This window comes from Dipodomys spectabilis, unplaced genomic scaffold (assembly GCF_019054845.1).
Source record: "Dipodomys spectabilis isolate Male_0828 unplaced genomic scaffold, ASM1905484v1 ptg000115l, whole genome shotgun sequence".
In the NCBI taxonomy this organism is placed as follows: domain Eukaryota; kingdom Metazoa; phylum Chordata; class Mammalia; order Rodentia; family Heteromyidae; genus Dipodomys; species Dipodomys spectabilis.
In genome coordinates, this window is record NW_024870792.1 from 15,400,042 (window position 1) to 15,413,238 (window position 13,197).

General features: G+C 36.5%; 1 protein-coding gene across 1 annotated transcript in view; it reads left to right on the forward strand.

Moving 5' to 3' along the window:
- Positions 1-13,197, forward strand: part of Ccdc141 (coiled-coil domain containing 141) — a 166,238-nt gene that overhangs the window by 47,740 nt on the left and 105,301 nt on the right. The window contains exon 5 of the mRNA XM_042688394.1: positions 3,071-3,324. Within this exon, the coding sequence (XP_042544328.1) occupies positions 3,071-3,324 (254 nt within the window). The remainder of the gene's footprint in view (positions 1-3,070; positions 3,325-13,197) is intronic.

A 13,197-nucleotide genomic window follows, 5' to 3' on the forward strand; every position in this document is an offset into this window, starting at 1 on the left:
CATAAGTATATACCACCATTCAACATTCCAGCTTGTTTGGTTGAGACGGGATCTTACTAACTTTTTGACTAGACTGATCTTGAACTTTTTTCCCCTGATCTCTGTCTCATGAGGAGGGAGGATTACAAATGTAAATCATTGCACCTAACCTGAGATTTTGTGTTCTTGAAGGCCACTGCAAAGACAGTTTATCTGTGAAGAAAAGTATATTATCATGTATGATCAACTGATAGAATAAATAGCAAAAATAATGTGAACTATGAAAATATAAGATGTAAGAAACTGACAGAAGGTTATAAGAACTGACAGAGGAAGTGTTGAAAGAATTCATATAAATGACCATTACTGTAGCAACTGACTGATTGCAGACTCAGAGCATTGAACAGTTAGTTGTTTCTTTTTATATTGCTGTGACAAAACACTGAAGTTAAGTGGGGAAGAGTTTGTTTTTTGTTTCAGAGGTGTCAATTCTTGGTCACCTGGCCCTGTTGCTTCTGAACCTGTATGTTGTGAAACAGAATATCATGACAGAGAGCATGTAGTAGAGCAAATTAATAGATTAACCTATTGATGAAATTATGGTCTCTCAATAGGTCACCGCAAGAATAAAGCCTCAACAATTTACAAGTTAACTTTTGTCCAGAGGCTGTAAGCCTGTGTTACTATTGTTGAGGTTTATACTATTGTAATCGAAGCCAGAATAGAAAACCAGTAAGTAGTATAACTATTAAAATGTTGGCTAACTATACATATTTTCAAGGGACCAGAACAAATTGATCTCATTCACTGGCAGTCTGCAATACTGTGAGCCCTAAAATATTCCTCTCTCTCATGTGGAAAATCTGATGTGTAAGAGTTTTCAGAAGGAGAAAAACATGCCATGTGGAAACCTCTGCTGCTTGTCTAGACGTTGTGTGTGTGTGTGTGTGTGTGTGTGTGCATGTGTACACACACACACATGCTTCCCATATTGTGTGTGTAACTATTCATAATATAATTTTTTTAGTGCAAAGGAAAAAAAAATCCTCCAGTAAATCGAAGGGCAGGAATGAGTTATCCTGATTAGTACAGTCAGGCTATGCAAATTAAACTAGTTGATAGGGAGGCCTTCTGAAACCTGCCTTTACCTCATTTCTTTAGTTGTTTATTTTGTCTTCATATGTTTTTCAATTTCTTCTTAAAATGACACTTTAAAGTACTTAATTCATTCTCCTTTCCAGCTCTCAGAAAAATGTGTCAGTTGCAAAAAAGCACTTGTAACAATGACCTCAGCCTACTCATTGCTGTGTAGTTAGGTTCTATGTTAGAATGCTGAAGTAGAAGGCTGCCCAGACCAGAAAGAGCATGCAGCTGCAAATCACAAAACTGGGATTTTAGCACTGGTTTAGTCTGTTTGTAGCAGTTCAATGCTTGATAAAGCACTCATTTTCTGGCTCTTCTTCACAGTGCTCCCCATCCTAGCATTTAAAAAGTAGTATAAACTGGGTGCTAATGGCTCATACTTGTAATCCTAACTACTCTGAAGGCTGAGTTATGAGGATGGCAGTACGAAGCCAGCCCAGGCAGGAAAGTCTGTGAGTCCTCTGACCTTCCAAGTAACTACCAAAAAAGCTGGAAGTGGAGCTGTGGCTCAAGTGGTAGAGCACTAGTTTTGAGCACAAAAGTCCATGCAGAGCTCTCAGGCCCTGAGTTCAAGCCACAGGACCAGCAAAGTCACACATACAGAGAAAGAAAGAAAGAAAGAAAGAAAGAAAGAAAGAAAGAAAGAAAGAAAGAAAGAAAGAAAGAAGAAAGAAAGAAAGAAAGAAAGGAAGAAAGGAAGAAAAGGAAGAAAGGAAAGAAGGAAGGAAGGAAGGAAGGAAGGAAGGGAAAGGAAGAAAAAGAAAATAAAAAATCAATATCAATATGTTCAACCTTGTTATTCTCTTGAGATACTATCTTAATGTTTTGTTTTATTCTAAGCTCAAGTTTTGCCAAGATTGTTGTGTCTTTTACTTTTAATTCTTCACTGTTTTCCTATTTCTCAACCTGATAACATGGCTTCTGTTTTCATAACTTACCCATCACAAAATTTTGTCTTCTCAACTTTTTCTCTTTTTGCCTCTCTAGATTACTAATCTCTGATCTCTATAGTTCTCCTGTCTCCTATTTTTAGTGCATTTGATCCCATCCAAGCCTTCTCCAATATTTATTAAACATCTCCCCTATAACCATCACTATGGTAAGTGGTAGAGACAGAGTCACCATTTCTATCATGGTTTTACATTGCCCTAGTGGCAAAGGCACATAAACAGAATAACCATGCAGATAAATATATTATTAGAGCCAGCATCAGACTTGTGGATGAAAGTAATTGTTAAGTCTTATCTAAGCACTAAACAAAAGTCTGTCTTTAATTTTAAGGCAGTCAAGCCATTGTGTGTGTGGTATGTGTGTATGTGAGAGACAGAGACAGAGAGATAGAGAGAGATGGAGATCTATAGCTGAAGTATAGACAATAGATGAATTGATTGGAGAGGGGATGCAATTAAGAGAAGGCTTCTCAAGTTCTGGCAAGAGATGTATCTTTCTATAATGGGGACACAGAGAGGCAGACAGATATGGGAGATGGTAGGTCAATTTGACAGGTCTTGATGATGATAGGATGAGGGGGATGATGTATCTTGCATGACTTCTGGTTTCTATTCCTGGTTTGTAGAGAGTAGGCAGGTTTTTAAAAATCTAATAATGATTCTCTTTAATTCTGAAGTGTTTATGGTGCTCAATATACTGTTCTCAATTCATTCCCATGTACACTTTCTATACTGGTGGTCCTTAAATTTTCAAGATTTACTCCAGAGCTCACAAACTGATGACCTACTTGTCATATGGGACTTTGTTTTATGGGACTTTTGAAATTAACAAATACAATTAGGAAGCATTTCAAAGTTATGTTTACATTGAAACTCCTAGTAGGGCAGCTGATTATTAATATAAAAGTTGCACTATTGAAAATTATATGACGAAACTACACATTGGTCTAGAAGCTTGCTCAGATCATTGGGATTTTTTCTTTCTAATTTTCTTCTAGAACTCTTAGAACGTTCTCTTGCCCTTTTAAACAAAAGTTACCAACTCACTGACTTCATAGAACTATTCAAGAGTGATGGATCCAGTGTGAATTCTGACTTGATCCAGGGAGCTCAGAGCAGCTGTCTGAAGATTGAAAGCCTCCTGGAGCTTCTACAAGACAGGAGAAGGCAATTAGACAAGTACCTGCAGCAAGAGCGGCGAGAATTGATGCAGGCTCTGCAGACATGTCTGTGGGATGAACAAGAAAACCAGGTAAACCATGAGGCCTTGGTGCTGTCTTGGTTTGGGCCAACTAACGACCAAATGGACTCATGAAGCCCTAGGACAGTGTCTCAGTAGCAATGCTCACATCGTCTTTGGTCCAAAAGCATTTCCTCTAAGCTACCATGTTGTTTTCTCAAGTACGTACACAAACAAAAGTGAAGACATTTATTTTCTCTTACTATAAAATTTATTTTTATGAGTGTAAGAACATCTATTGGGAAATTTTGGGAAAGTAACTATGTTCTGTTGTTGGATTCTCTTTTTCCCTTCCAGATCACCAGTTTTAGGCATATTGCTTTGAAATTCTGAAATGGTAATTGTCATTTCCTGGGAAGTTACTATCATGAGTTTCCTGTCTTGTGAGAGCAGTCATGTGCCAAATGAGGAAATATGCTGTTGGCTAATGACTGAATGCATAGAGGTTAGAGGTCTTTGGAGATGAGTTTGGAGGGTCATTGGAGACCATTACCAGACTGAGGCACATCTCTGAGCAGTAGTTAAATATGCTGAACAGATAATCCTTTCATCCCAATCACTTGAAGTTAAGAGTGGACAGAACTCTTGTTCCAAATGCCTAATGCAAATAACTAGTGTATTTATTGCAACAATTCTGGACATCCCAAATCAATGCTCAAATCTAAATAGATTGAGTGGCAGGAAATTTTAGAAAGACATGATTAAAAGGAGATCTGGATTACATGCACTGGAAAGGAATCTTTCCTCAGTAGTTTCTATATTTCTGATACAAATTGAAGATATAGGCTGTGCTTCAAACACAGCTGGAAGCAAATGTGAGGGCAGATGAAGCTGGTTCCTATTTCAAGCTGGAACAATGAAGACTGAAATAATCATTTACAATGTACCAGGTTCTATTGTAAGTGCTGAAGATAGACAAAACAAAAGGCAAAGTCGCTTACCTCTGTAAGTTTCCTTCTAAATGTGTGTTAGGAGGAATGTGTTTAAATGTGTCTGAACCTTGGCATTCCTGTGCTCTAGGATGCTGACATCCCTGACCTCTCCCAATCAGCTGCTGAAAGCACATCCCTCAGGGGGGGAGCCAAACATGTCTCCAGGCATTGTCTGATGTTTCACAGTGGGCAAAATTACCCTCAGCTGAGAATCACTCTTTTGAGGATATAAGAAAGTCACTCACATAATAAACACATGAACAATGATAAGTACTATTAAAAATCAACTAGTACAATGATTTATAATTTACATTGTTCTATTACTCAGCTAAGCTTCTTGCAGGAGGGTACATAGAGCACCTCCAGCCATAAAGCTTTTTTGCAATTTGCTACCTTCCTCCTTAAGGTACTATATGCCTCCTTAGCTACCTCCACTTCTATCGCTTTTCCTTCACTACCTGCAGCTCTCATCCTGGCTCTGTAAGGCTTTATCTGTCAGCTCTTCTTCTCCCAGATTTGAGGCCTATGGTCATTCTGCCTTCTTATGCTCACTAATCAATGTGCCACCCGCCCCCACCCCCCACCCCAGTGCAGTAGCCTTTTACTGAGGACTGTGCAATAACAAGAATGTTAACTCCTGGGACAAGAATCAGTTTGAAACAGTTTGTTAGACAACAGACAAGAGTTCCAAAGATCTTTATCTTCCCTGTCAAAGGGTCTGTTATCTCTCTGTCTTTCTCATTAACTTATTAAATTAGCAAAAGTAATGTGCTTACATTTAAACACATCACCATCCATAGTCAACTGTTAAATTAGGCTTCACTTGTGGTGTTAGGCATCCTGTGAGTACTGATGTTATTATGGTGACTTGTTTCTGGGCAATACAAGGAATCACTTCTACTCCCCCTCCCCTGTGATCTGCCTGGTTGTCCCTTCTCTAAGTATTGATTATTTTACTGTTTCCACAGTTCTGCCTTTTCTAGTGTGTTACCTAGTTGGAATCAGGTGATCTGGACTCTTCAGATTGATGAGTTTACTAAAAAATATGCAATCAAGTTTCTTCCATGCCTTTAGGCTTAATAATATTTAATTGTCTGGATACACTGGTTTATTCATCCATTGACTTACTAAAAACATCTGTATCGCTTCCAAGTTATAGCAAGTATGAATAAAGTGCTAGAAACATTCAGGTAGAGATAGGTTTTGGTGTGGATATAAGTTTTCAACTAATTTCAGTGAATACCAAGGAGCATGATTTCTACTTGGCATGGTAAGGGAAGAGATTTCCTGTTGCTTCATATTTTATCTAGCATTTGATGCTATTACTATTTTGGATTTTGACTATCTAGTAGGAATGTAGTTACATTACCTTGTGGTTTTAATAGATCTCATCTTGAAATTGAGATTAGTGCTTAACTCACAGTTGTTCTAATGCTTCAATGAAATAACAAATATAAAAGGTATAATAAAATACCTAGCATTCTAAACTATGCTTAATAAATACTTGTTTCCTTGCCCTCTTCTACTGTCCTTATATCTATGAACTCTCTAACCTGAGTTTAGCATTAGTGATATGGTCATACTGATTAGTGATAAGGCCATACTGTTACTTGTCAGAGGCTCTATGGACATGGTAAGAACATACATTTGAGGGTAGGAAACTAAAGTTTTCTTTTAGACTCGATTACTATTAGTCCTCGAGCCAACACTAATTTAATTACAATAAATACTATTTTAATATATCCCATTAAGCAATAAGATATTCCTTTCCTTAAATGTAAAACTTATGCTCTTAATCTTAAAAACCTCATGTTATATTTTCTCTTTTACCCCAGCAGTGAAGTAGCTAAAGTAATTAATATTAAATGTGGTCTTTCTTTTTTGTCCTTGTGAGAACATAGATCTTGGGACCAGACTGTTGGCTGAGTTTAAAGCATGGTTCCACCATGAATCAACTGGGTGATTGTGGTTATTTAAATTCCATGAGGCTCAGTTTTCTTGAAAAATATGATAATGATGCCTCCCTACACATGTTGTTAGGAGGATCAAGTGAGGTTTTTTATTTTTTAACTTTTATTGTAAAAGTGCTGCACAGAGGAATTATAGTTATGTAAGTCAGGTAGTGAGTACATTTCTTTTTGAACAGTGTCACCTCTTCCCTAATTTTCTCTCAATTTGTCCCTCTTGATTCCTTCTTCCACAAGTTGTCTAGTGAGTATCACTGCTGCATTTGTTTTATTTTATTTTGTTGTAAAAGTGCTGTACAGAGAGATTACAATTACATAAGTAAGGTAATGAGTAGATTTTTTGACGAATATTGTTACCCATGCCTTCATTTTTCTCCCACTATCCCTCCCTCCCAACTACTCACCCACCCAACATTTGTTTTAAACACAAGTGTCTGGAATAGTACTGGGCACACATATTCATATTTATCATCATAAAGGAAAAGGATAGAGAAGGCCCTACATGTACATACTCTCCCATTCCTCCTGCTCTACAACCATGCTCAAAGGCTCTTCTTGGACGAGAGGAAAATTCCATTATTTATTTTGTGTTTATAAGCTATATCAAATAAAATTCACTTTTATAATATTAATAGCCATGTTTAATGTGCAATGGGCACTCAATAGTTCAAACAAAAAAGATAATATTTTCCCCTACTTATGACTTAATAATGCTTACTTGTTGGAAATGTGGAGATCACTATCCATGCAAATAATTGATATTAACATTTTGGCATACTGCCACATTCCAGGGGCAGGGAACTTTTTTTTTTTTTTTTTGGGGCCAAGAGCCATTTTGGATATTTATACTATCATTTGCAGTATTGAATTTCACTTTGAAAAATGCTCCTAGATTTATTGGATTTCAAGTCTCATCTATGATTTCATTGGCAAGGCCAAACCAAATGATTTCACAGGCCTTTTATAGTCTGCAAGCCAGACATTCCTCACCCTGGTAATTTTATCTGATCATAGACCTGTTCACAAGCAAATAGAATTATTGAAGAAAAAAGCAAATAAATATATTGTTACTGGGCTCTTAAAGATAAAGTATAGACATATTCTCCTATCAAAATAGAGTATTTGGGTGCTAATGGCTGATACCTACCTACTTGTGTGGTTGAGATTAGGAGGATCATGGTTTGAGGCTACCATGTGCTAAAAGCTCATGAGATTGTATCTTAACCCCTAGCTGAGCATGGTGGTGTACAGCTACAAAGCAAGCTGCTATCAGGAAGATTGTGATTCCTGAGCAGCCAGGCAATAAAATTTATGAGACTCTATTTTAAGAGAAAAAGCAAGGTATGATAGTGCACAACTAACTGTTAGTTTACCTATGTCAGAAAGAATATAATAAGGGGATTATAGTCCAGGCCAGCCTGGGGAAAAAGTGAGGCCCCATCTCAAAAATAACCAGAGCAAAATTTTATAGAGGTGTTTCTCATGGTATAATATCTGTCAAGCTTCGAGTATGGAGTTAAAACCCCAGAACCACCAAAAATAGAATAACTAATTGTGATGTATATATAGTAGTCTGTTATTTGAATTAATACCTTAAATTAACACAATTTTAAAACAATTTAATTAATTTAAACTAAGTTATATAATTTAATACAATACAGATGAGAAACTCAACCTTCTTCAGTTTCTCAACATTGTCAACATTAATTAAAGCTTGCAGTGTTGATAATTATGTAAACAAGCAAATACTTGAAATATTTAGTTAATATAGCTTATCTAGTTATAGTAATTCTCCTATTGGAACTAACTTTTCCAGTGCTCTGTTTTATAGTTTGATGGATTCATTTTTGGGGAGTGGGGGTGGGGTACAGTAGTGGGGCCTGAACTCTGGGCCTGGGTGCTGTCCCTCAGCTCTTCAGCTCAAGGCTAGCGCTCTACCACTTAAGACACAGCGCCACTTCTGGCTTTTTTCTTTTTGCTTATGTGGTGCTAAGGAAACGAACCCAGGTCCTCATGCATGCAAGGCAAGCGCTCTACCACTGAGCCACCTTCCCAGCCCCTAGTTTGATGGATTCTGCAGTGATGTAGAGTACTAGGAAGGACATAAATTGAGTGTGATAATTAAGAAGTCAGGGCCAAAGACTCCCCTGTTCTTGTAGGATCTGACTCACAATCATACAATATTGGAACCATACTTCATTGGATTACACAGACATTTTTTTGCTTGTACCTGTTTCAAGGGCACATTAGAGCTGTCCAATTATATATTAATAAGATATCAACTTTGTCAATCATTTTAAACACTTCTGAAAATGGGAAAATAAGTGGAGAATTAGAACGAAAATGACTGGTAAATTATCATGTGGATGTCTGAAAATCTGATGCACTTGCTCTCTTCAGATTAATTTGAAAGATAGATTGATGCTTCTTTCTTTCTAAAGCCTATGGTCTAATGTTTTTGAAATGGTCAGCTAATTGTCCCTTTGAAAAGAAGTGAAGACCAGCCTGATACTGACTTTAGATTTACATCAATTACAGAAAACAGTAAATGAAAACCACAGATTTTTCTGTCTTATTTGTGATGTGACCAACAGGAAACACAATCACATCATGGCATGTTCTTTCTTTATCACTGTTTTTCAGATGTAAAAAAAAAAATCTTCATTTGTTTTGCATTGAAAACATGAGGAGCTGCTCTTTCTTTTCAGCTCTAGTGGCATCTTATTTTGCAGATAATCTGTTTCATTAATGAAAATCAGAAGCAGCTTGGAATATTTTGTGCATAATTAATTATCTTGGCAAGAAGATTTATGAATGTAATTTTTCTCAATTGTTCCAATCAGGCATAAGTGAGACAAACAAATATATTAAAACTAAGCTATTCATGGCCTGTTTGTATAAGACAGTGTCAAAGACATCTAAGATAATTACAACATAAGGGTAGAAATTTTCTTTTTGCTACCCAGAATACATAGCTTTATAAGGAACATAGCTTTATAAGGTACATATCTTTGGGGGGAAGGAGAAAATAAGGTTCACATGGAAAATGTAACTTATAGTGTGAATACAATGCATATAATAATGAAGTAATTTTTCACTGTAAGATGACACAAAAAATGACCTACATACATGTTTGTAAGTTTTCTGATGTAAGCTTTTATCTTCTAACTAGATTTAGACTTTAAATGATTGACCAGATCAAATATTATGAGATAATATTGGAAGCATTAAGGATTTTTTTATTTTTAAATTCTTCTTTGAATCTATCTTTTCACTTTTCTTCTGTCTGGCAGAAGTCCAAATGAGAGTGACATGAAAATCTAATAGTCTTGTCTAGTACCAGGCACAAAAATTGTTCAGTTACTCATGGATTAAAATTTATCACAGAATTTCATTTTAGCATATAAAATTCTTATAAAGCCACAAAATTTCTTATATTTGTAGAAGCATGTAATTTTGAAGGTAATAGACCATTTCCTAATTAGAATTCATGCTAATCACAATTGCCTTTAATGTCCCTTAAAGCCAACAGAAGGACTAGTGTGTGTGTGTGTGTGTGTGTGTGTGTGTGTGTGTATAAACATATATATGCATATATATGTATGTATAGTAGAAAGCAATACTGGCTTTTACATTTACTGACGGTACGTTTGAAACAGTTACTAACATCTGTGCTTCAGTTTCCTTTCCTGTAAAATTGTGGTAATAATTGTACCTACATAGATTTGTTGTAAAAGTAAATAATATATATGTAAAAATGCCTAGACCATATTTGTGATAGGGTAACTACCTAGCAAAGCTCGTTTTTATTTTTTAAGTTCAACTACCAGCATAAACTGCATATTAGCTGGATCTCACAACCATTCTCTAAACCGCTAGATAATGTAGGCTTCACAATGTTCTTATACGCAGAGGAACAAATTCCATTTTATAATTTCTTATCTAGCCATTTACTTTCTCTGAAAGACAGTAAAAAAAATCAACTAACCTCTTCCCAACTTGTTCCACTCTTTGACTGTTTCTTTGCCTAGTCTACACATATTATACTTGACTACATTTTTACTAAACCTGGTTTTCATTTCTGAATATAGTTGCCTTCTTGAGCTTTCATCTTCTACTGTTTTGCTCACAGTCAACCATGTATCAAACACACTAAATAAAAAATTATAAAGCAAAGTCGTAAGTTTTAAAGACTTTATTCCAGTGAATTCTTTTATAAGGGACAAAACTGTGAATGAATTCATTCTCAAACCTGCTATGTGTGCTCGATGAGGAAGATTCTACCATAGCTCAAACCCTCTACCTGCATGATAAAATTAGCTGTTGCTGAGTGAGCCATCTGAAAAGCTCTGGTTGTCTATATATCTCTTTCCACTTTCCTGAGTTCTTTTCTTCCCTGCTCTGATGTTGGAGCTATTGCTGACTGAACTATCTGATAAGCTCTGGCTGCCTGTGTATCTCTTTCTACCTTTCTGAGTTCTTTTCTCCCCTGCTCTTACATTGGAAAGATTATTGGTTTTTCTTTTCTTCTTGGCACAGACTGTATCCCAAATTGGCCAGAGACAGGAACTCATTTTCTCTTTTCCCTGGCTTTTATAGTCCCCAAAGAAAGTCAAAAGGCTTTCTTATTACTATTGTTGTTGTTGGTGGTGGTGGTAGTGGTATTGAGGCTTGAACTCAGAGCTTGTGTTATCCTTACTTTTTTTGTTCCTGATACTCCACCACTTGAGCCACTCCTCCATTTCTGGTTTTTGCTGTTTAATTGGGAATAAGAATCTCACAGACTTTTCTGCCTAGACTGCCTTCAAACTGGAATCCTCAGGTCTTAGGATGCTGGGTAGCTTGGACTATCAGCATAAGCCCCAGGCACCTGGCTTTTTTTTCCAATTAATATGAATACATTTTATAAAGAGATTATATAAAAGCAAAATCAGTGCCACACTTTAGAAAGTTTATAACACATTGAAAAAGCTTAGCAGTTATTAATCCTGTCAATGTGATAGTTGAGACTCACTCTTTTCTTCTAATAAACAAGGGTATAGGCTTGAAGTTTCAGTAGGAGATCCACTAAGCTCATGAGCTAGAAATTGAGATGGTGATGTGAAAATCTGAAACACTGGCTCTCATGCTTACACACAATGTATAGAATTGGCTCAAAGTCTCCAAGTAGCTTGGAATTCCAAATTATATTGGGAAATCCATGCCACGGATCCTTTTGATACATTGCCAAGACTCTGGCAATGTATCAAGCTTGTTTCCTTTCTTGAAAAAAGAACTCCTTCCACGGCAGGAACCTTCAATGAGATGGTAAAGGTACTGCTACAAATAAAATTTAGGTCTAACGACTTTTACTGTACTAATTTTATTAATTAATAAGTTGACTCTCTACAATTCAATAGAGTTGGAGAACCTAATACAAGTAGAATTTGAAAGCAATGTGGGAACAGGAACAAGTCTTCAGTGACATTTTTCTTGAATACAGATGTAGAAAGTTGTATGTTAATACAAGGCAGAAAAATTAAATGCATTAAATTATTATTCTAGGGGCTGGGAAGGTGGCTCAGTGGTAGAGTGCTTGCCTCGCATGCATGAGGCCCTGGGTTCAATTCCTCAGCACCACATAAACAAAAAAAAAAGCCAGAAAAAAATTATTATTCTAAGCAGGAGTACAGTTACCTATAAAAGCTGTTTATAAAATTTAAAAAATGCCACAAGACCATGAGAGAGAATCCTGGGATTTGATAATTTGGGGAAATTCTGATACTTCCAGCTGACTTCAGTGACTTAAGAAGGCCCCCACATTTAACAAACTATGATTGTGCACATTACGTTGTCTGCCTGGAATCTCTAACATGAAGCCCCGAACAACAGGCCAATTGATGGCAAAATGTATCTAAAAATAGATACCACTCTACATTTTTAACAGCATTCAAAGACATGTTTGCAACATCTGGTTTGCTGTTCTTCACTGGGTTTAGTTATGATTCCAGAATCAGTCAGTGGGCTACCAAAAATGGTTCTAATTGTACATGTGCTAGTTACATTCATTTAAAAATACCAGTGTCTTACACAGAGGCAGTCAGATTGGTTTCAGCTCATACCTGCCTAATTTGGATGTGGTTTGAAGAGCTGGCCTCTTGTGTTTGGGTAGTTAGCCTCTTGTATGAATCAGTCAGTCTTCTCTTCATCAAGTTAGGTTGTCATTTACTATATATAGAGAAATGTTTAGGCCAAACTTAAACTGTATGGAGGCAGTTCTAGGCTAACCAATTCAGCTTAAACAAAGTAATTCTGCCTCATCTCTCAAATCCTCAGTTATAAACATCAGTAATATGGCTTTAGTACCTCTTCAAACACATATGATCACCTACTAGAGCAAATGGATATTTGAAGTCTACTTTAGTATAGAGTATATTTGACTGTATTTCCCTATACAAAATAAAGACAACTGGGCTGGGAAGGTGGCTCAGTGGTAGAGCACTTGCCTTGCATGCATGAGGCCCTGGGTTCGATTCCTCAGAACCACATAAGCAAAAAGAAAAAAAAAGCCAGAAGTGGTGTGTGGCTCAAGTGGTAGAGCACTAGCCTTGAGCTGAAGAGCTGAGGGACAGCACCCAGGCCCAGAGTTCAGGCCCCAAGACCGGACCCAAAAAATAAAAAATAAATAAAATAAAATAAAATAAAATAAAGACAACTGTTTTTTTCCTTCTATTAACAAGAGAAAAATATCAAAGCCCCATTGGAACTAAATTTACTGCTTTTATTAACATGGCTCCAAAATCACTGTAGACATTAGAATTCACCTGTGACCATCAACTGCAATTGCAAAACTTCCATATTTTTGATAATCAAAAGAGAGACTGCCAAATAAGTCTTGGGTTTATAAGAAAAGTAACTAATTCCCCTTTCCTTCTTTATCAGTGTTTTTTGTCTTCAGTAATGAGGGGTTGTTTGGGAAGAACTGCTCTGCACTTGGAAAAGAAAAT